The 23,982-nt window shown below is 41.3% G+C and overlaps 1 protein-coding gene across 8 annotated transcripts in view; it reads right to left on the bottom strand.

Moving 5' to 3' along the window:
• The window catches only part of CCDC93 (coiled-coil domain containing 93), a 99,118-nt gene that overhangs the window by 56,629 nt on the left and 18,507 nt on the right, over nucleotides 1-23,982 (bottom strand). For 4 of the 8 annotated variants that reach the window (XR_004260562.1, XM_032250660.1, XM_032250661.1 and 1 more), the window contains exons 7-12: nucleotides 18,570-18,670; nucleotides 17,967-17,984; nucleotides 11,123-11,159; nucleotides 8,868-8,960; nucleotides 8,564-8,614; nucleotides 7,613-7,699 (exon numbers count right to left, since the gene is read on the bottom strand). Coding sequence is in view for 7 of the 8 variants with exons in the window: in XM_032250660.1 (XP_032106551.1) it covers nucleotides 7,613-7,699; nucleotides 8,564-8,614; nucleotides 8,868-8,960; nucleotides 11,123-11,159; nucleotides 17,967-17,984; nucleotides 18,570-18,670 (387 nt within the window). In the remaining variant the exon portion in view is untranslated. The remainder of the gene's footprint in view (nucleotides 1-7,612; nucleotides 7,700-8,563; nucleotides 8,615-8,867; nucleotides 8,961-11,122; nucleotides 11,160-17,966; nucleotides 17,985-18,569; nucleotides 18,671-23,982) is intronic. The other 4 variants (XM_032250663.1, XM_032250664.1, XM_032250666.1 and 1 more) reach the window with 2 other exon arrangements.

The raw sequence follows: 23,982 nt of genomic DNA, 5'->3' as shown, positions 1-23,982 counted from the left end.
TCCTAGGTTCAACCTCCGCCTCTTAACGTTCAAGCTATCAATCCCACCTCAATCTTCCACGTAGCTGGGATTACAAATATGTGCCACTACGTCCAGCTAATTAGGATGGGGTTTTACCATGTTGGCCAGGCTGGTCTCAAACTCCTGACCTCAAGTGATCTGCCTGCCTCAGCCTTCCAAAGTGCTGGGATTACAGGTGCGAGCCACCATGCCCGGCCATATATTACCCTTTGAAGAACTGGATGAGAACATTACAATGTGGTATTCTCCAGAAACATGAAGAATCACTCAGATACTCCAAACAGAAACTTTCACAGCTTTCAGCAGCTTAGGTTTATGGTAGATGAATGTCTGGGCTGAGCTGCACCATTTTCTCTCTTTCTTGTTTCTGTGGTTAGTTCCGAGCATGCCCCACCAGCAGCCCAAGGTGGGCAACTGAATAATGGGACACTCTATGGAGGCACAGTCACATCCAAGTCTGGAAGGCAGACACTAAGGATGGTAAAGGAGGCTGTCCCTGTGTCTCGCTAAGGAAGCTCCACCTAGCCAAAGAGAAAGGTTGCAAAGTCAGACAGTCCTGTACTGAAATCTGGATCCTGTTAGCTGTATGGCACTGGACAAGTCACGTAACCTCATTTCTTCACCTCCAAAATTGATACAGTATCACATACTCATTTATTGAACAACACTGGTGGGCCCCTGGCGAGGCTCTGAGATTACAGACAAGAGTAAAGGTGGTCCACAGCTACATAAACAGATAGTTTCAACTGCATACAACTATAATGATGGAGGAAGGCAGAGGATTATAGGCAAGAAGGCAGCCTATATGAATTAAATAATTTTTAGAATTAAAAAATAATGAAAGTTTTAAGAACTAAATGAGATAAGGGTACACAAAGATAAGGGAGAAGGCACTCAGGTTCTGATTCCCTAAGACAAATCTGTGCCTCTAGAACTGCAAAATGTTCCAAGATCCTGTCTTAGGGAGAAGTCGGCCAATGAATAATTTAGTTGGCAGACTAAGTATCAAAGCAGTCAAAATAGTGTATGGTTAGTTAGTATGCAACATTATGGAAGGTCCCTTCCTGCCCTTCCAGGGACCTTGCACTTTCCCTGGCCCAGCTTCCTTTTCTTTCTTCTGGCTCCTAAAGAGGCTTAGGAGGTTGTAGGGTGGAAGCATTTTTTGGACAGTTAAGCATTTTGGTTTTCTATAAGTCATAGTAATAGATTCTTCTTCCCTGTAAAAATAAGTGCTACTATGCAGTGAGAATATTAGCCATCAACACAAAAAGCACAGTGGTGCTTCTTCTAGCACATTCAAGGAAGGTTGTTACCCTTTGGAAACAATGGCAGATGGAGCTACTCAGTCTAGAGTCTACAGACACTTATGAATTATATATCTGGAAGCTTCTTCACATTTCTCTTTCTGCTGCTCTAAAAGAACCATATTAAATTGAGTTACATAGCTCAGGAACTTTCTTTGAGACACATGTTATGTTATACTCTTATAAGAACTTGTGAACTTTACTAGTGAAAGAGAAGTCTGCACATGTTTTTTTTTTTACCTTGCTTTTATATCCCATTGCCTGTCAACTTTCCAAACACTCAAACCAGGCAGGCTATTCAATTTATTCCTTGGTCACAAAATCATTTTTACACTTGATCTTCCCCACAAATCATCCTGTTCCCTTTCTTCACAAAGAAAAAAAATTCCTGACCTCAGCCTAAGTGGGTTTTTCTCAGATACTACCAACAGATTTCCTCCTGGGCATTCCTCAATCCCAACTCTATTTCCAAAGTATATTACTGAGACCCTGAAGGTGGCAGCATTGCCAGTGCCCAGTTTCAGTACAGTCTGTGGCAGTAAGATTAAAAGACCAATAATCAAACCATGGTGGACAACTCAACAATGGCTCATGAATCCCACCTGCTGATGTTCACACCTGCCTTTGTGTAACCCCTTTCTCTTGGGTGTGCATGGAAGCTGTGTCTTGCTCTAACCAATAGAATACACCACAGAAAAATAATCTTTTGATTACATATATGTAATTAAATTATATAAGTCTATAATACCTACACAGAGAAGTCTCTCCTGCAGGGAGAAGCCCTCCCTTGCTGGTTTTGATAAAATAAGTGGCAACGTAGTGGAGGCTCACATGACAAGGAACTGAGGGTAGCCTTCAGCTAATGGCCAGCAAAATCTGATAATTTCAGTGAGCATGTTGTAATGAACTGAATGCTGCCAACAACCATGTAAGCTTGGAAGCAAATCCTTCCCCAGGAAAGCCTCAGATGAGACTGAAGCCTTGTAAGAGTCACAGAGCTAAGTCACAATGCTAAGCTGTGCCCAACTGCTGCCGCATAGAAACAGTGAGATAGAAAATGTGTGTTACACGTATGTTTACTGCAGCACTGTTCACAATAGCAAAGACTTGGAACCAACCCAAATGCCCATCAATGATGGACTGGATAAAGCAAATGTAGCACATATACACCATGGACTACTCTGCAGCCATAAAAAAGGATGAGTTCACGTCCTTTGCAGGGACATGGATGAAGCTGGAAACCATCATTCTCAGCAAACTGACACAAGAACAGAAAACCAAACACCACATGTTCTTATTCATAAATGGGAGTTGAATAATGAGAACACATGGACACAGGGAGAATATCACACACCAGGGCCTGTTGGAGGTGGGGGGTTAGGGGAGGATAGCAGTAGGAGAAATATCTAATGTAGATAACAGGTTGATGGGTGCCGCAAACCACCATGGCACATGTATACCTATGTAACAAACCTGCACATTCCGAACATGCACCCCAGAACTTAAAATATAATAATTAAATAACTAAATAAACGTGTGTTATTTTAAATCATTACATTTGTGGCAATATTGCCACACAGCATCAGATAACCACACAAATAATGTGAGATGAGAAAAGCAGCCCCTGACATCTGAAAGCTAGCCTGGTACTATTAGCAAGGCATTGATGCTGCTGGGGTGCTGGCTTGCACTCATAAGCAGGCCTGTGGCAAAACACAAACAATTTCAAAGAACACCAATACCAGACAAGGCCACCCTATGACTATGAACATGTCTGAACATGAACGAAAACACAAACATTGTCTGTCTGAATCCCAATAATGACTAAATATCCCCTATACTGGCTATTATGCATACATAGCTTTAACCTTGATTCATTTTCCCCATGTCTCAAAGGTTTATTAAGATACTCATTCATAGACTCGCCCCTCCTTACAGTATCGAACCCAAAGCAAAGTCCCACTTCCCTGAACCCTCCTCCAAGCCACCTTACATAAGTCCAAATCCTATTCTAAATCCTTTCTGACACCCTCTTACTGGAAGGCCTTGTGATTCCCATTGGTATGTGTTTTCCCTCACTACAAGCAGCAATACACACAACTTGTTCAACCACAGATATGTTCCTAGGTGAATCCAACTAGGCATTTCACTGGAGAGCACTGACAAAACAAAAACAAATCAAGTAAATAACAAAAACACAAAACATGACTTTAGCATAGAACTTGCATAAAATAGAACCATAAACCAACAAAACAAGAAAGAGGCCATACTCAGTTTAAATTAGCTATAAGATATAAAATAGAATCACCACCAGGGATGGTGTCTCACACCTGGAATCCCAACACTTTGAGAGGCAGAGGTGGGTGGATCATGAGGTCAGGAATTCGAGACCAGCCTAACGTGGTGAAATCTCATCTCCACTAAAAATACAAAAATTAGCCGGGTGTGGTAGTGTTTGCCTATAATCCCAGCAACTCAGGAGGCTGAGGCAGGAGAATTGTTTGAACCCAGGAGGTGGCAGTGAACCAAGATTGTGCCATTGCACTCCATCCTGGGCGACAGTACGAGACTCTGTCTCAAAAAAAGAAAAAAAAAAAATAGAATTGAGTATCTTGAAACGAATAGAAAGAAATTATTTGACAAACAATAGAAGGATAAGTGGATACGAATAGGAAAACTAGGGCAGGTCCCCACTTTAGGCTAAAGAAGAATAAATTTTACATATGTTAAAGAAGTAAACAATTAATAAAAGACCAGCTGACATGTGATTATTTCACCAGATCGATGCAAAGACAATGAACCTCTCATTTGAAAACAAGAACAAATAAAGACTGACCAATTTAGGTACAAATTCCTAGTACATAATGAAAAACTATACAAAAGTAAAATAAAGTGCCTGAGAAATACTTGCATCACAGTGACAATACACTTAAATCTGAAGTACAGACTTTATTCAAACTCACAAGGAAAACATTACATGAGTATAGTCTGTAACAGACAATTCAGAGAATAAAACAGAGTAAAGAGTCCTGTATTCAAACCTGGAATTTATTAGTTGCATGGTAGTGGATGAGTTACTTAACCTCTGTAACCTGTACTTACGCAGAACCATCTTCAATCCTCTCAGTGGTCTAAAGAGCTGCCATTTTATAGTTATTACAGCAATAAGTTAGACAAACAAAAAATTAAAGCCGGAAATGTTGGGGGCATATGCTGGGAAGTCCCTTCATCACTGATAGTATTTTATGTAGTTATAATATGCAGAGGGAGTCACAACCCAGTCATCCAACACCTAGAAAACCTCTTAGCAGAAACTATCTGCTCATATTTCACAATATTATCCATAATGGCAAACAGAAACAGCTTAAAATTGTGTCTAACAAAAAAGATGTTAATGAATTGTGCTGTATTAACAAATAAATTATACAGTTATTAAAATTAATGGGAATGGCCAGGCACAGTGGCTGAGACCTGTAATTCAGCATTTTGGGAGGCTGAGGTGGGAAGATGGCTTGAGCCCAGGAGTTCAAGACCAGCCTGGGCAACATGGCAAAAACCTCATCTCCACAAAAATACAAAACTTAGCCAGGCATGGTGGTGGGCACCTGTAGTCCTAGCTACTTGGGAGACTGAGATGGGAGGATCACCTAAGCCTGGGAGGCCAGATATAGTGAGCTGAGATCATACCACTGCACTCAGCCTGGGCAACAGAGTGAGATTCTGTCTCAGGAAAGACACACACACACACACACACACACACACACACACACACACACACTCTCTCTCTCTCTCTCTCTCTCTCTCTCTCTCTCTCTCTCTTAAAAAAATAAAAATAAATGAGAAGGCTAGAAAATACTTAGGATGCAAAGTGACCAAAAAAATGGACTACAAAAATGAAAACAAAGCTATCAATGGCTGAAGAGTTCTAATGTGCCAGGCACCATTTGAGGCATTTTGGTCACATTTCATGTAATCTTCCCAACACCTACCAGAAAAGGAACATTATTCTCATTTCATAAAGCAGACACTAGGGCAAAGACAGGTTAAATAACTGGCCAAGGTCACACAGCTGGGAAATGAAAAAGGCAGATATGAACCAAGATATGACTTCAAATGGTATGTTTTTAATCACTGCACTCACTCACTGTCCTAACTCTTTTAGACATATATGATGATTGCAACTATGCCCAACTATGGAAATCTGGGAACAAACACTACAAGATAATATACAAATATAAAATAACTGCAATATGGGAATAGGATTAAAGGCAATTTAATTAAAAAAAACTATCAGCTTCAATGCTATATTACCAACCCAATGAAAACAACACAATCAAATAATGAATGTCTCACACCTCCAATTCTCCACCAGAAGTTTAACCACAGTCATCTTTTCGTGTATGTGGGGGATTGGTTCCAAAACAACCTACATATACCAAAATTTGTGCATACTCAGCAATTGGCTCTATAGAACCCACATATATGAAAAGTTGGCCCTCCATATATACCAGTTTTGCATCTCATGAATACTGTAGTTTCTATACAGATCTGGTTGGGAAAAAAATCCATATATAAGTGGACCCACATAGTCCAAACCTGTGCTGATCAAGAATCAACAGCATATATGACCTTGGAAAAAATCATGGCATAGCTTCCTGTCCAAATTACTCCTAATTTCACTCTTTTCTAGAAGAATGGGATGGAGGTAAAGTATGGTCCAAGGTAAACACGAGAAACCATCAGAGCTGGATAGAGATCACTGGTCAAGGGTGAGGAAGAAAAAGCTCAGGAGATAAAGACACGGGAGATCCAGAAGGAGACCTACAAAATGCAGAGTAACTGGGGAAGGCAGGTGAGCTTCAGGAGACCTAGACAGAGGAAGGGGTAGAGAGAGAGATGCACTGCCAACCACAGGGGCTCTGCCTGCCTGCTTTTCCTCTTACAATCATCAGAGCTCCTACATGCTCACCATAGAAACAGCATTGGTTGCTCTATCCAGTTGTCTTTTGTTTTTTCCTAAAAAACTGGGTTCAGCAATGCTTGGTGGCAACATAAGGGCAGGTATAAACTCTTGCCATTCAGGTGTGTGTGCTGACAGGAAACCAAGACACTTTCTTCTCAGACAGTGAATTAATACTCTTTCCACAATTACATCTTCATTTGTACTTCTAGGATAACAAAATCCTATTCTGGTCAAATTTCAGATGACACTTTGAGCAGTGTCATCTTTCCTAGGTGGTAAATGAAAAGAGAAGACACTCTGGATTCTATGAGGGTTGGATTAGAAAGCCCATGTTAACAAGCACTTATTTGGGGGAGTGGGGAAAACAAAGGAATCTCACCTGGAGACACTCCAAGCTGTTTCACTCACTCATATTCTGCTTGCACAAGGGTCCTTCAAGTCTCCCTCCCAGAGATTCCCATGCATGGCAGCACTACACATTTAAAACAGTTTTCCAAAAGTCTTGGGTGTGTTGTAGCCAATAACACCCCCAGATTACTGGAGACACTTTTTCCCTGATCATATCACCTGTGCAATCACTTCAGAAGAATATGTCACAAAGAGTCAAGGCAGAGCTAATTTGTAGTAAAAGATTCCGAGAAAAAGAAAGCAAGCTGGATGCTTCAACAGACATCAACATTTTAGGGGGACAGGGCTGGTGAAGGAGGGATGTGCAACAGTGTCCCGTAAATCTGATTTTACTGATACTACATCTCAGCCAGACCAGAATCAGTTATGTGCAAAATGATTAATCACCGTCTCCCTGAAATATTCAAGGTCCTCCTGCCTTTCCTTAGGATGGAAAAAAAAAGTTAACTCTGAAATATGATTTCAGGCTTTTCTTCATTCTATACTCTTTTAATAAAGTAGAACAAAAATTTTGCCTTGGGTTTGGCTGAGTTATGAGGTTTATCTCCTAAGAGGCAAAGCTTCATTCCTCAGCCCAATCACCAAACTGAGCCCAAGTTATAAGAAGTCTGATAGAGAAGGAAAAATGCTCATCCCATACCCTCGGGCATGAATTTATCAAATGTGGTTAATTGTTCTGTGAGACAGGTTTTCTCTTTATATTTACAGAAAAGTGGACACTGCAGAACAAAATTAATTTAACTAACAGACAAGTGCTGATGGTTGTGAATGGCAAAGCCCAGTGTGTTTCTGACAAATGTGGCTGGTGAGTTACAAGAGAACACAGAGCACTGCTGGGGCAGAGGGGTGGGGAAGCGGGAGAACAAAGCCATGGAGCATTATCCCAGGCACAGGCTCCAGCTGGGCTCCCACCTACCTTCTCCGCATACTCGGACACAATCTGCTTGATCTCGGCAGAGCAGAGTCCCACGATCTGGCCCACGGAGCTTGCAGTGAGACGGCTCTGCAAGCAAATGGAGGGAATGTTCTCAAAACCAAGCTTTGTCTTCCACAGCACTGGAAAATCTGAACACTCTATTATGGTAAAACAGATAATATTCCTAGGGGAAAAAATAATTTGGCTTTGCCATGTATTACCGACAGCAAGGGTGAAAAGAAGCCTCAGGCCAAACATGCAGCTACCTCCTGAGTCACTGAACTGATGGTGTTAGATTCTCCTCGGACCCTGGGCACCCCTGAAAAATGGTTCTTCCCTTCTATGCCCCACCCCAAGGTCTCACCTCCTGAGGGTCACCAAACAGAGCCTGCAGGAGATTTGGCAGGCCTAGGACACAGGGAATAGAGAAGAGCATGGAAAAGGACAAAGAATCTCAGAATTCTAAAATATCTCTTTACTACCATAGGCCCTTCCCAGGCCTCAAAAGAAATGATCCTTTCAAAGCCCTTGGCTATACCTTCTGGACAGGCTTTGAGATCTGGAAAGACCAACTATAATGTCAAAATCTTACTTCCTACCTAAATAGTGTAACAAGAAAGCAGAAGACAAGAGCTGCCTCAGCATGAAGCGTAACTCGTAGTTAGGGTGAGGCAGGGCCAGCCCCACCTCTTCCGCAGAGGCCCTGTGAACCTCCCAGCAGGAATATTCAGCTTTCACAGGGGTCCTTCAAGTCTCCCTCCTAGAGGTTCCCATGGATGACAGCACTAGGCATTAAAAACAGTTTACCAAAATGAACTCCCCAGGGAAGAGGAGGTACGGTATGCTGGTTTAAGGAGGGCTCTGGAGAAAGTGGGCTCTCTGGGAGAAGACCCCCAGCAGAGCAAGGTGGTGCCAAGTCCCCATCCCCACACCTCCCCCACTCCCCCTCACCTCCTCATTTGCCATGGCAGTCATCTTGGTCATCAGCGATTGTATACGCTGCTGAAAGAGAAATGGATGGGAGCAGCAGTGAGTGGTTCTGAACAGGTAAGACAGAAGCAATATGATATCCAAGGGTTTCTTCCTTGATCTTGTCTTATGTGAGCCTCAAAGACAGGTGACAAAAGGAAACTCGAACGTGTGAAAGGCCCGTTCGCTGTGGGAGGTGCTGGCCATTTGGAAAAGCTAGGGATAAGAGTACAATTTCTCCCAAAATGACTTACACAGAAACCTCAGACCTACATGGACCACACACCTCTTCAGCTGCTCGAAGCTCATCTTCCTCGTGGACATCACCTTTTTCTGTAGCTGACAGCCCTGCTGAAAGTGCCGTTTTCTTGTCTTCAGCCTGCAAGGGAAGATGTGAAAACAGCTGAGCACTGGAGTTGGAGACTCAGCAGAGAAAGGACAATACTGTTAAGAGGCATGAGTCTGAAAGAAACACAGATCTGCAGAGCAGCACCACCCCGAGAGAATGGATACTCCAAAGGCCTGAACATCCACTCAAGTACAGAGCAGGCAGGTTAAGCTTCAGGAAGTGGCAAATGCCTATTTCCATGTCCCAACTGCTCACTGATTAAATTCAGGCCACACACGTTTGCCTGACTTACCCTTGCACTTTGACTGGATCTTCTCACTACTTTAACACTTTCAAGAGCAGATCACTACTAAAGGAGTTTCTTCAAACTGCCCATTAAGACCAATTAGTGAGACATAAAAGTAATTTGGCAGGTATGACTAGCTCTGTATAAATTAACATAATAGAACATGCCAGAGTGCTTTGTAGTGAGGGGTTAAGTGCTTTGTAGTGAGGGGTTAAGTACCACATAGTGAAACTTTTGTTTTGGGGGTATTAGTGTGTGTACACTGAATCATGATGAAAAATGACACATTTACTGCTTAGAGTAATCCAGTTAGAATACCACTGGTCTGAAGGATGAAAACTGCCTTATCTGATGACCAAGCAGCATGCACTGGACTCAGTCCCAGGCCCTAAATGAACCACATCAAACTCAAGGCACCCTGGATTAGCTGCTCCTCCTCAATCATGGGCTACAGGTTTTAATCCTATCTCTGTAATCTACCAGCTGGGTGACCTCTGATCCCTGCATGTTAAGGATCTCTAGGGTCAAAAGAGAGGTTTGGTCTCAGATGCCCTTCTTGGGCCATCCCAACTCTAGCTGCCCATGGGAACACTCTGAGCTCCTAACTGCTTGGGCACATCCACAGGGGATGAGACTTCTAATTCAAATGTGTCCTCTGACATAAGAACGACAGGACAAGCACAATTTGAACACTATTTCATGAACATCTCATGATTTTTCCAATCATAACCAAATTGCCCAGTCATATATAAAGACAATCTTTTCAGACTCAAATTACATATCAAACTAAATGTACACATCAAACCCTTATTATATACCAGATGCAACACGATATACTCAAATCCAGAAAACATACTGCTGATGCCTGCAGTGACTGAGATAACAATCACCACAGGAAGCAGAAGGGGAGCCTGGGGGAGCTATACAGTGGAGTGGGTGGCAGGGGAACATCAGGGGGAACGAGTCCTATTCAAGAAATCTGGGGGTCAGGTGGAGAATAATAAGAGGTTAATAATAGATCTTTTTAAGAGGCCACTGACCACTTTAGCTGACACTTTATTATTTAGAAGGCAGTGGCTATGAACACAGGCGCTTATGTCAGATAGACCTCTGGGTTCAGATTCTTATTAATTCACTTTAGAGCTGTGTGACCTTGGACAAACGACTGAGCTTCTCTGAGCATTAGCTTTCCGACCTGAAAAGCAAAAATAAGTATCCTCCTCATAGAGCTGTTAAAGGGAGTAAGTGAAAACATACAGAACCCTTAATATAGAGCCTAGAACACAGAAGGGGTTTGTCACCATAAGATTTATGCACCTGCCCTGCTGTTGACAATGAAGCATCATTAGTAACATATAAATTAACAGAAATCTTTGGGCATCCTTTGTGAAGTTAGAAAAGCCCTCCTGACTTACCTGGCTCTTCGATGACTGGCTGCTTCAGCAGACGGTGGGCCTGTAATTCACAGCTGTGCCCTACCTCACTGCTAGCATCCTGCTGACAACTGTCTAAAGTCTCTCACCTCAGACAAGGAGTGGTCTGGGAGCCCTGGCAGTGGACTTCATCTTCATACTGTAGAGCTACTAGACTCCGCGTGACTGACCCTGGGCCACAACTTTCTATCACCCCTCATTTCCAGCCCCAGGATGAGACTGCTGCTTTGCTCCCCAATCTGCAGAGGTGGCAAGCTAGAAAAGCCAGGACAGGGATGCAGGGGCCAAAGATAGCTCACACATCCCTGCCATCACAGCCTGTCCAGGTACCCGGGCTTGGGCAGCAGCAGCCCTGCCATTCCCTTCCTGGGATTCCCGGGGAGCTGCTGCCCAGCCTGTGAGTGTCAGTCAGAGGGGAGAGAAATCACTTCCATCTCTCAAATATTCTCTCCCATTATCTATGCTTTTCTTACCTTCTCTGTTTTGCTCTGGTGGCTAAATCCATATCTCCTGCAGGCCACAAAAAAGGAGTTGAATTACTACTCAAAAAATTATAATAAATTCAGTCAAATGCATTTTGGTTGACTTTTTACATGAAAAGCATCAAGAGAATTTATGCCATTTGGTGACTAGAGAAAATGTTACAAGGCCTAAATTACAAACATAGTCCACCGTCTTTTGAATAAAGGTCCAGCCACCCTACTTGCTATGCAAATACTATAATGTAAATTGTTAGTCTCAGACAGTACAGAGTACAACATTTTCCTTAAGTGCAATCATGACTTTTTGAATCAGGAACAGCATTTCTGAGCCGTAATTTAAGCTAAAAGCCTTAAAAATATCTATACAAACAAATGTAAATATGTTTGCTTAAGCCAAACATGCTCTTTAATGGCTACTTCCATAACATAGAGTCTAGCACACTTTTTATTCTCAAATATAATCCAAGCATGATGCCGATAATATGTACTCACTTCATACAACTTTAAATTCAAAGAAACACACAAGCACAATTCAGTTTAAAAGAGTTTATTTCCTGGCTCTAATTAATCTATGTTTTTTTAAAAAAGCAAGTATACCAGTGCAAAAACCATTCAACCTCGAACAAAAAGCAAAATGCAAAACACCTAGCCCTGTACACCTTTGTGATTTGTAAGAAAATAAAGTTAATGCAAACAGTTAAGAAGAACAAATTGAGCCGAGTGCAGTGGCTCACATGTATAATCCCAGCATTTTAGGAGGCTGAGTCAGGCCAATCACCTGATGTCAGGAGTTCAAGACCAGCCTGGCCAACATGGTAAAACCCTATCTCTACTAAAAATGCAAAAACTAGCCAGGCATAGTGGCACATGCCTGTAGTCTGTTATTTGGGATGCTGAAACCCCAGAATCTCTCAAACCCAGGAGGCGAAGGTTGCAGTGAGCCGAGATCGCTCCACTGGACTCCAGCCTGGGCGACAGAGCTAGACTCTGTCTCTAAATAAATAAATAAAAATAAAGAACAAATTAAAGGCCACTCTCTGCCTAGCTTCTGCATGCCTCACTTGCTGTGTCGTGTGCTGGCTTCTCACCTGGGTCTTGGTCCTCCAGCTTCACTTCCCACACTCTCTCTGCCCATTCCTTGTCCAACTTCTGCACTGGCCTGATGCACTTTTATCAATGGCAGGCCTCTTCCCTCATCAAAAAACAGAACATCCTCAGGAGTCTCATAAGGCCTCTCTTCTGTGGCCCAGCCTAACAACCGTTTCACCTCCCACCAGCAGCACCTTCTGCATTCCTATTACACTTACTACCTGAACAGAGAGCTGTGCACATACTAAACTGTTCCCTTCTCTCCACTGCTTCTCCACTCACCCTTCACCCCTCAACTCTAAAGCCTCCTCCCCTGTGAAGCATCCCCCATGCACATGTGCTCAGCCTGGCCTACCCATCCTGCATCTGTTCATGCTCCTCTCACTTCCCAGATGGTGATTACCTGCAACTACTACATATCTGTATCATTCTCCTGAGAGCAATGACTCTACCTTTACATCTGGTTTTTCCAATATTCACTGAACAACCCAACTAAACATAAGTGGAAAAAGTGCAAAAATCAAGAAGCCAAAAGTATCATCTGACCTTGCAACAGATTGTCCTATAACTGGGGAGACCAAAAAGTCACCGCTGGGCACAGCACCCCCACCGTTTAGAAATAAACCTATAGGTCCAAAGTGTAGCAGACCAAGGTTAAATTTTTCTGTAAAGGACCTTATGGTAGATTCTGTGGACTGGTTTAATATCTATTCCATCTTCCAGTACTGCAGAGGCTGGAAAAGAAACTATTTTCCATACTCCCTTGCACCTAGGGTTCTGAGTACTATTAAGGTTCTACCAATCAGATTCATTTGCTAGAGTTCTGAATATGGAACAGTTAAAGGAGGAGAGAGGGAGATATAAAGGTTCCACTGTGTTGTGTGGATCATGGTAGAAATAACCAGGTTCTGGGGCTAGCAGCTATAACAGTGGCTTCTAGCTAGCTCTCTGATCCTGGAGGCAGAAACAGCGTCCTGAGCTCCAGTTCTAATGTGAAGCTTGGGAGCTGACCCTGGCTCAGCCTAGTTTTCCAGCCCTGTAACTAATCCCTTCTACTGATTAGTTAGGAGGGTTCCGTTTTCTCAACCAGGGTACCCTGAACAACACAGGGTCTTCCCAAAGTTTCCCGCTCCTATAGAAGTGTCCTTGCATCTCAAGTATTCATCCTGCCTTTTTTATGCCTTTAGTCTGTGGAGACTTTCAAGGCAGAAGACATACGGCCCTTATCTAAAGTCCAGGGACTTCATGGATTTTCCAAATAAGGAAGTAAACAACCAAATCTGAGTGACTTGATTCCCAGAACCCATCTACTCCTCCTTAAAGACAGAGGCTCTGGGAAGACTCTTCTAAGTAACCAAAACTACATTAGACCCCCAGATGTGAGCTTCTGTGTTTACACAGCCAGTGCACTCATTGCATGGTGAACATAATTATCTGTCATGAGTAAACCTCTAAGCCCGTCTGTTGAGCTCCTGGAGAGGAAGAAATCTGCTTCATTCACTTTTAAAAAATATTTTAAAAACTGACTTATAATTCATATAATATAAAATTCACTATTTTAAAGTGTATTGCTCACTAGATTTTAGTGTATTCATGTTGTGCAACCATCACTACTGTCGAAATCAAGAAAAGTTCTATCACCTCAAAAATAACTCTGGCACTCTTAGCAGTTAATCCCAGTTTTTCCCTTTTCCCAGCCCTTGGCTACCACTGATCTGCCTTCTGTCTCTATGGATTTGCCAATTCTGGAGATTTCACAGAAATGAAATCACTCAATATGTGGCCTTTGTGTCTAGTTTCTATGACTCATGAGAATACTTTCAAAGTTCATCCAGGTTGAAGCATGAATCATGACTTAATTCCATTTTATGGCTGAATAATATCCCATTAGATGGGTAAATCACATTTTGTTTCATCAGTTGATAGACATGTGGTTTGTTTCTACTTTTTGGCAATTATGAATTGCTAAATTCATAACTGTGCAATATATTATGCAATATATTTACAGTGCTACTATAAACATTCATGTACAGCTTCATTCACTTCAATATTGCCATTGCCTGGCAGTTCAGTACCTGGTACATAGTAGGCACTCAATCAATGGTTGCTGCATGAATAGAGTCCACATGATTTTTCTAAAGGCCTCCTCCATGTCACACAGTAGTGAGGTTTCCATGACAAAGCTCTGTCCTCAATTGCCTATTAACTACTGCCTCGCTTTCCTCTTTTCCTGTTGGCTCTGCCCGTTTCCCCCAAATGCCACTCTGATCTGCAGTGCCACATGCTTCCATTCGCTCCTGCTTTCCTCTTTCGCTCTGATGCATCAACTTTTGCTATCCACACTGTCAGCACCAAAGCGCTCCTCCCATCATCCAGTTCACTTCCTCATAGCTTAGACCCAGGACTTGGTCTTTAAATCATGGATGTACATTTAGAACAGCACAGTACAAAAGAAATATAAGAAAGGACATACATACAATTTTTAAATTAGTAGGTTAGTAGGTTCACATGCCCAAGCTATTCCAAAGACAAACATTTTCCAATAACTAAATCAAGCATGAATTTTTAAATTTTACTTAATTAAAATCAAAATTCTGTTCCTGAGCCACACTAGTCGCATTTCAATTACCCAATAGCCACATATGGTTAGTGGCTACCATACTGGACACCACAATTCCAGAAAACAAACTAACTTTCAAGAACAATTACCTTGTGCCAAACTAAGACAGTTATCTATTTGGAATACATAACAAAATAAGGACATAAAAAGCCCTAAATACTAAGGACTGTGAACTCTGTTCCTTATTCATTTGACAAGAACTTACTAAATACCTTTTATGAGCATGCCATTGGCTTTTACCTTCATAGGAGACACAAATAGGTTGGGAGAGATATGCCATATTTTATTTACTAATGCAGAATGCTGAAGTTAGCCTACTCAGTATTCAAGGCCTAATTTTGACCTGCCTAGAATGATTTCAAGGCAACTCAATATATGAATACTAAGGAATAGGCTAACTCCAGCACTCTGGTGGCTGTACTCCAAACCTCCTCTTAAAAGTCGAATATACAACACATAAAATGGATTTCCCCACAGTAGCAGTCTCATAACATGGTTAGGTGCTTAAGTTAGCCTCTCAAAATTGACCGAACCCGTAATCAAATTGAAATATTATAGGTGTGCAATTTTGTTTACATCCGAAATCAAAACTATAAGTCTTGTTTTCCTCACACCATTAACACTTAGAAAAATATACCCAAACATGTTCTTAACAGATAAACAGTCCTTAAGGCCTTCAGTGTAGTTGACAAGGCTCATAATTCACCTTTATATAAGCAACTTAGAGTCAAAATAGGAGGAAGATGGAATGCTGACCTAAAAGCCAGAGGGCACTGTGGATGAAAGGCTGATTAGTGACCTTCAACCCCAAAGAAGAAACACTGATTTCAGACCTTCTTGCTCTAGAAGTCAAAATACTTTTCCCCTGACAAGAGATAAGATAAGGTAGAAAACAGAAACACTGGCAGGGGGATCTGGACTCCTAAAGCTGTGATACCATACTGCAGTGGGGGGTGGGTGAGGAAGTCAGGAATGCTGCCATGTTAAAGGGAAAGGGAGGATGGAGCAAAGTGAGTCATGGGGCCAGCAGAGGGCCAGCCTTGCTTGATGGGGGCAGGGAAGAAAAGGGCCAGAGGGTGAGACTTCCCATATTCGTGGCTAGAGAGAGGGTTAGTGTGAGGAGTAATAAGTCAAGGAGTCCATGGGCTGTCACCCCAAAATATAGCACTATAATATGCTGAATAACTTGAATTAAAGGTATTTGAAGTTCAGCAGATGTTAGAATAGGCTTTTTTCTCTTATCTGTATAAAGACAGGACCCGTTAAAGAAAACACAAGTGTCTCATCCACTCCCTGAAATCTCAGTATTTACCACAGAGCAAGAGACTGAAAATTGCATAAGATACCTAGAACCCAAACCATGGTCTGTTTCCATCCCACTCAATTTCCAGAGAGTAATTTATTAACCATGGTCTGATTCATTTCCCCTAAACATCATTTACTACCCCTCAAATTGCCGTATTTCCCTATCTGCTTTTCCCCTTTGAAGAAGGATATACGTGCATCTGGACATCACTGGGTTACTGGGTAGTCACACTTCTGTGGTTTTCCCCCCACACAATAATAAATTATGTATGCCATTCTCTCCTGTTAATCTACCTTTTGTCAGTTCATTTTCAGTGAACCTTCAGAGGGCCAAGGGTAAGCTTTCCCTCTGCACTCATACATAAACACACAAGAACAAGGAGAACTGGAAGGGGAAAAGGTCACATCTGACGGCATTAAAAAAACTGAAAACTGTTGCTGCTAATAACGATGATTATAATAAGGAGAATAATGACAGCAGCTAGTGGTTAACATTTACTGGAGTGTTTTCTACATTGAACAAACTGCTCAAATTATATATGTATGTACATTTAGGACAGCACAGTACAAAAGAAATATAAGTAAAGACACACATACAATTTTTAAAATTAGATTAGTAGGTTCACATGCCCAGGTTATTCCAAAGATAAACATTTTCCAATAACCGAATCAAGCACAAATTTTTAAATTTAAATTTAACTTAATTAAAATCAAAATTCTGTTCCTGAGCCACACTAGTCGCATTTATATTGGTACATATATATTGAGCCTCTTAATAGTTTATTACCTTAATTAAGCAAGTCATCGTTTAAACTTTCTGAATGTTATTATTAGTCTCAAAGAAGAGAATGAGCTAAATATACTATCAGAATGTCCTAAGTATTCACTACCCCACCTACCACAAACTTACCCTCTCCTTGCCAAAAAAGCTAAAAAGAAACAAAATAACATCTCTCTCCTGTCCCCCAAAACCCCAAACCTAAAACCTTCAGGAAAATGCCTACCGTAGCCTTAGAAATTAGCAGAAGTCAGCATGACCGTACCAATAGGAGCCAAAATTGGTATCAAGACACTGCTCTTTCTTACTCTCAGAATTTGAGAAGAGTCAAGCAAGACTTGTCTTGCTTCCTTTCCTAAAGAGAGCCAAGCCAGACTCTCAGCTCAAACTGCATCAATCACTCCTGAGGACAGGCAGGGAGGCTAAATCAGCAAGTTAAAGCCTCACTTGCCCACCTGCAGCTGGGCATGGCTAGAGAGACTCTCGTGATTCCTGGGGCTGGCTTCCTGAGCACATAAGCCATCCACTAGCACAGTGCCCCATGCTTAGAAGGGTACTGCACTTGGCTGTTGGTGCTGTCTTTAAATTCTTAATAATTATCATTAATAACTGCTAACAAGGTACTCTGCATTTTCATCACATAGCTAGTCCTGGTGATGCCTGACTTCGAGGAGGCATTCAATTCACAGCAGTAACTAGTGAAATCTGGGGACAGCCATCACACGCAGTCTAAGGCCAGAACTACTTCAACTGCCTTTGAAAGAGACAAGTTTTTATTCTTAGGAAGAAAAAAATAAAAAACAAACAAAAACAATTGCATGCACTTCCATTTGGAAACTAGATTAATTAAGCCTAATTTCTCGATGGTTCTCTCCAGTACCCTAGAGAGCACGCAAAGCTATCAGATGCTCACTTAGGGAAATGGAAATGCCGGTGGCAGTGCAGTTAGTTCCAGCCACTCCACAAGGGTTGGGCTGTGAGGCAGAGCAGCAAACGGAGCCTCTCCCAACACAAAGGAAGGAAGCACAAGGAGACTTACTCACATCAAGGTATCAGTTACCCTAGAAAGAGAATGCACAACGACACAAAAGAAGGTTAATACCCAGTGCCAACCAAAAAATTCAATGGGGAAAAGCATGTCCTTACATTTTTTTTAAGTAAAGACTAAGGAAATAAGATTTTTTTTTTTTTAACTAGAGATGTTTTTAAGAAGTGATAAAACTACTTCTAAAGTCTTCGTTTTCCTAGTTAGGATAACATTCACAGGAAACCAAAATTATTATTCTAACACTTACAGTGTAATCAGTGAAACTGCTTTCATTGCATTCATTTACCTGAAGGTTTTAATAAACAGCAGGGGCATGAAGAACAGACTATCCTAGCCTCTGCAAATGCCTGGAACACCCCAACTCCCAAAGGAGGGCAGAGCCAGGTGCATATTCCTAGAGAAGAATTACAAAGGATACCCATAGAAACAGGTAATTCATTACCAGAGAAAAGTCCCTGATATTGGAAATCTCATGGTTGAAAGTAGAAACTCAATCAGGTAGAAGCCAATCAAGTTAATCCAAATGAAGCAAGTTAAATTAGCTTTTCTTTTAAATGGTTTTATAAAAAAGACACCTAGACTGGGTCCCACTCATTACCTGCCATATTCCAAAAGCGTAGCATGGATTCGAGATTCTTCATCAAGCAGCTCCTCTGCTCCCTGGTGGCGTTTGTATTTCCGACGGGGCTTGTACACTTCCTGTGGATAAGACAGCCAAGTTACTGAGTGTGAGAAGGCTCTCCTCTGAATTGGCTGCTGGATGCCTCCAGCCAGTAAGTAGAAGTGGGCTCTTTCCCCAGCATAGCCTGGATGTCCACAGCCCTGCTACAGGAGTACAGAAGGCACTCCGGGTGGCTGCCTTCAAGGAGCCTACTTCTTTCTTTTTAACTAGATGTGCTATTTCTTTTCTTTCTTTTTTTCTTTCCTTTTTTTTTTTGAGATGCAGTCTTGCTCTATCACTCAAGCTAGAGTGCCAAGGGGTCACTGCAACTTCCACCTCTTGGGTTCCAGCAATTCTCCTGCCTCAACCTCCCAAGTGGCTGGGATTACACACATGCACCACCACGGCCAGCTAATTTTTGTATTTTTTTTTTTTTTTTGGGACGGAGTTTCGCTCGTTACCCAGGCTGGAGTGCAATGGCGCAATCTCGGCTCACTGCAACCTCCGCCTCCTGGGTTCAGGCAATTCTCCTGCCTCAGCTTCCTGAGTAGCTGGGATTACAGGCACGCGCCACCATGCCCAGCTAATGTTTTGTATTTTTAGTAGAGACGGGGTTTCACCGTGTTGACCAGGATGGTCTCGATCTCTTGACCTCGTGATCCACCCGCCTCGGCCTCCCAAAGTGCTGGGATTACAGGCTTGAGCCACCGCAAATTTTTGTATTTTTAGTAGAGACGGAGTTTCACCATGTTGGCCAGGTTGTTCTCAAACTCCTGACCTCAGGTGATCTGCCTGTCTCAGCCTCCCAAACTGCTGGGATTACAGGGCGTGAGCCACTATGCCTAGCTGATGTACTATTTCTTAATATAGATGTTTCCTAGTTTATTTAACTTTCATGGAGGTACATTTAGGTTATTTCCAAGCTCTTATTAAAAACAATATTTATACTTGTATAAGTAGATTGTTAGGACAAGTGAAATCACTAGTTTGATGGGTGTTTATGCTACCAAGTTGAGCCAAAAGACAATCTGTACTGATTCAGGTGCCCACCAATTTGTTAATCACACCTTTGGCAACAAAAAATATTTGCAAGCCTTCTTGACACATGGGTGAAAAATATTTCACTGCTTTGATTAGCCTTCCCCAAATTATTAGCGAGGCTGGAAATCTTGCTTATTTGCCACTTATCTTGTTCAAATCTTTCATTTTCCTAAACTGTCATTTTTTTAAACTGATTTGTAAACATGTTATATGATCTGAGTACTAATACTTTGACTTTTAATTAGGTAGCAAATAACTTTCATCTACTCAGTATTGGTCCTTTGACTTTTACTTAGGTAGCAAATAACTTTTATCCAATTTATTGCCAATTCTGTTTCAACTTGGTGCTTTTTGGTCCCATGACATTCTAATTTTTTATGTAGCCAAATTTATCACTTATTATAGTTCAAGATTTTTATCATACTTCTTATCCCAGAGATTACATAAAAATTCTCAGATGTTACTTTTATAGTTATATTTGGCCTACAGATTACATTTAGCCTTTTAATCCATTTGGACTTTTTAATACAGTGAATAGTAAGAATCTAAGAGTTTATTCCCCTCTTCAATTCCTTCTGCTTTATGTTTCTCCACCTTGTCTCCACTGTTCTTTTTCCAAATCTCCTAGCTATTCTTACTCATTTTCTCTTCAAATGAATTCTAGTGTCAGTTCATCAAGTTTGTTACAGAAATCTCTGTTGGGTTTTCATTAGAATCATACCACACCTGTAGAATACTTGGGGAAGAACTGACATCTTTATAATATTGAGTCTTGCCTTGAGAAGCAGGGTTTGCTACTGTACTGAAGTGTTTCTTATTCTTTAATAAAGTTTTCCAGAAAAAATACAAGCTTTTTATAGTTACTACCCATCCAGACCTTTCCACCACCCAGAGCCAGAAACCAGTTCACCAATCACAGATGTTAACCCAGAATCCCACCCCGCACAAACAACAACAACAACAACAACAAAACACCTTAAATGGCAAAGAAGATTTCAATTCTTTTAGCTTTAATAGCAGAAAAGAAGAGTGGATACAAACCCTTCAGAGATACATAGCTTTTTAACAAAAGTGTGTGGGGGTTTATCCTCAAGAGAATTTATGATAACAAAACGTACTGGAAACTTTCACTGACTTTAAATTATTACAGTGTGATTTAGTTACAAATATAGAAGCAAATATCCATCAACTTACCATGAGTTATATTCTAAACTTATATACATGCACACATCTATATCCTAAACAATATATGTGGCATGTAGTAAGTGATCAATAAATGCAGGTCTTCAGCCCCAGATGAAGTGGTTTGTCATTCTACCCCGAATGAAATGTCCTTCTTGACTGCTAAGCCAGCTGTCAAATAGTACCCTAGTAGTATCTACTCAGGGCTCTTGATGCAGGGAGGCAGCTGCTATGCCAGCAAGGTATTCGGGCTGCTCATCCCCACATCTCTTCTTCCCTATTAGCCAGGTTTATTGCATCTAATCATTACCTGGACATCACCACAAAAAGCATTACTATCAGGCTTTTCCAGATAGTGGCATTTTATTTTAATTGGATGTTCCCCATGGATAATTCTGGTTAACTTTATTACTATTTTACTTTAATATATAGTTTCAAGCATACAGAAAAACATTCTTTCTGTAACACACACTATATAATCTCAAATGATTTTGTGGAAAAGGAAATAGAACAGGGCCTGAGATGATGCTAAAGGGTTCTTAAAAATTCCTGCCGCAAATATTCCCCAGTTTACTGCTGGTGTCTACATGAAGAGGAACCTCTAAATAACATAAAACAGACTTACAGAGAGATGCAAAATATAATCAAACTATGTGGCGTTGATTACTGTGCCTGGTTTAGCTTCCACTGAGCTCTCCTATTACAGCTTGAGCTTAACTTCTATTGTCCTTAGTTACAACTGACAGAGTCAATAACCGAAGACAAGAAATTGGATTCTTCTAAAAAAAAAAAAGGACTAACTCCAAAACAAGAACATACTGACACCAACAGCTAAAAGAACCTTTTATTCTGCCAAACAATGACAATGTTGGCTTTTGTGAATTATTCCTCATATGTTAAAGTATAAAACTTCATATACATCTCACCTTTCTTTTACACTTTATAACCAAACTATGAAGTAGAGACAGGGCACACACTGTTAACTTCCCTTTACTACTGAGGAAGCAGACACTGAATAATTTGTCCAAGATCCATAGGACATTATGAGGTCTGGCCCTAGGTAACCTGGTTTCTCATTTCAAGGCTTGCCCCCGACACTAACTTGCCCAGTGTTGCCATTCTAGCCACCAATTAGCCATTTCAGCTAGCCCTCTCACAAGACTCATTTACAATCTGAAGCTGCCACATGGATCACAACAATGGTCTGCTTAAGTAACACAACCTAAATGCCAGGGGTTTACAGGCCAACTATAAAGAGCTATTGCTAAGTCACCCTTTAAAGCAACAGGTGTCAGGAATGCTGATGTCTAGTCCCATCTTTGCCACTAATCAGCTGCATGACCTTGTTCTTCCACTCTCTTTTACATGAGCTCTGCTATGTAAGTATGCATCTTCTGCTCTTTGAGGTACAGCACAAGTCCTACCTCATGTCTCCTTGAGTCTGTACTAAACAGTATGACTCGGTGGGTAAGAATAAGATCGTTGTGTTATATAAGTGAGCTAAAGATGGCTCCTATGTTGTAGACTTCTTCACAGAAGACTGACACCCATTGGCTCAAAAGCTGACCAGCACAAACTCAAATTTTTACATATCAAAATGTTTTATACATAGCCTAAATAATCAGATTCATTTTTTGCCATTTAGACCCTGCCTACTTTGCAAACCTTCAAAACAACACCCTTCAAAACTGTTGGCATTTTCTAACCATAGACAGAATAAGCCCTGTGGCTATGAAGACCTCAAGCCACTAAGGCTCTTCACAGGCCTCTGACCCAGAGACCCCCTGTGTGATGCTCAGCAACATCGCCAAGAAAGATGAGCTTCCTCTACGATCTGGGGGACTTCCTTTCCCCTCCTCCCACACTGGATGTTGCCCCTGCGTTCAAGCTTCTAGATGGTCTCATGGTGCAAGGGACTCCTCTACCCTGCAAGCAAACCTGTTAAAGCATCACCCAAATTAAGCTTATATATGCTGCTGCCACTTCTAAGGATAGCTAAACACAATTAGCTAAAGATTTAATATTTAAACACTTTTATATTATGTCTAAGCAAGAATAAGTACAAGCCTATTGGTTGAGGCGCAAAGGCATCGTGCGGACCAAAAAGATAACAACAGGACAGTCCCCACCTGGCACCCATTCTTTGGCTGGGCAAAGGGTCTTCAAATGAGAAGTCACAGTCAATGTTCCCAAAGGAACTGAAGAGGTGGTGGGAGAGAACCCAACCACTCTGGATGCATTTGAGTCTCTGGGACCCAGATAAGTAATATCCCAGGACCCTGAAGTAAGTCAGCAATAGTACTGCAAAATTGGTGCCAGGAATATGTGGGAAAGCAGAGACCAGGTGAAAAGCCAGAAAAGTGGGGGAATGCCAACACCTGTTGTGTTAGAGTCAGGTGCAATATCAAAATCTGGCTCCCTCTTCCTAGCTCTGCAGCTACATAGGGAATTTATTAACCTTTCTGAGCTTCAATTTCCTGATTTGTAAGACGGAAATAATAATATACAACTCCTTAAGTGTTAATGAGGGATAAAGGAGCTAACGCTTGTTAAATGTCTACTGAAATGCCGGGCACATGGTAGGCATGTCCACTAAAAATGAAAAAAAATATTAATGTGACTCTAGGGGCCTTAACTATTCCATGGGCATAGAGATGCCAGGCCCACTTTCAGTACTAGGATGACTGACAGCTAATACTGGCCTTTTTTTTTCTGAGCTACAGGGCCAAAAACTATACCATTTTCTCATTCTCTACCCAGGGATCAGAGTGGGATTTACAAATGAAGATATTCGATTAAGCACTAAAAATTTTTAATGTTTGAATGTGGCTTTTGTTACAAAAAAAAAAAAAAAAAAAAAAACTTAATGTCTACTATTTTGAATAAACAGATTTAGAATAAAATTCAAACAGTACACAGTTCACAAGAAAAAGAAATTTTCCCCTCCAGTCCTGCTGCTGGCCTAGCAATTTCCTGCCTCAGAAATAATGTGATTATCACCTGGTTTTCATATTGTTCCAGAAATGAAGTAACATTTAAAACAGGGTAAAGCAATATCTTATCCAACCAATTGGTTACTATTTGCCATGAGAAGCATAGTTAGCTTTTTTTTTTTTTTTTTTTTTTG

The sequence above is a fragment of the Sapajus apella genome, unplaced genomic scaffold (genome assembly GCF_009761245.1).
Source record: "Sapajus apella isolate SASKATOON/1434 unplaced genomic scaffold, GSC_monkey_1.0 scaffold72, whole genome shotgun sequence".
Classification (NCBI taxonomy): Eukaryota; Metazoa; Chordata; class Mammalia; order Primates; family Cebidae; genus Sapajus; species Sapajus apella.
The sequence above is the reverse complement of the archived record's forward strand: the minus strand, read 5'-3'. Positions and strand labels throughout refer to the sequence as shown.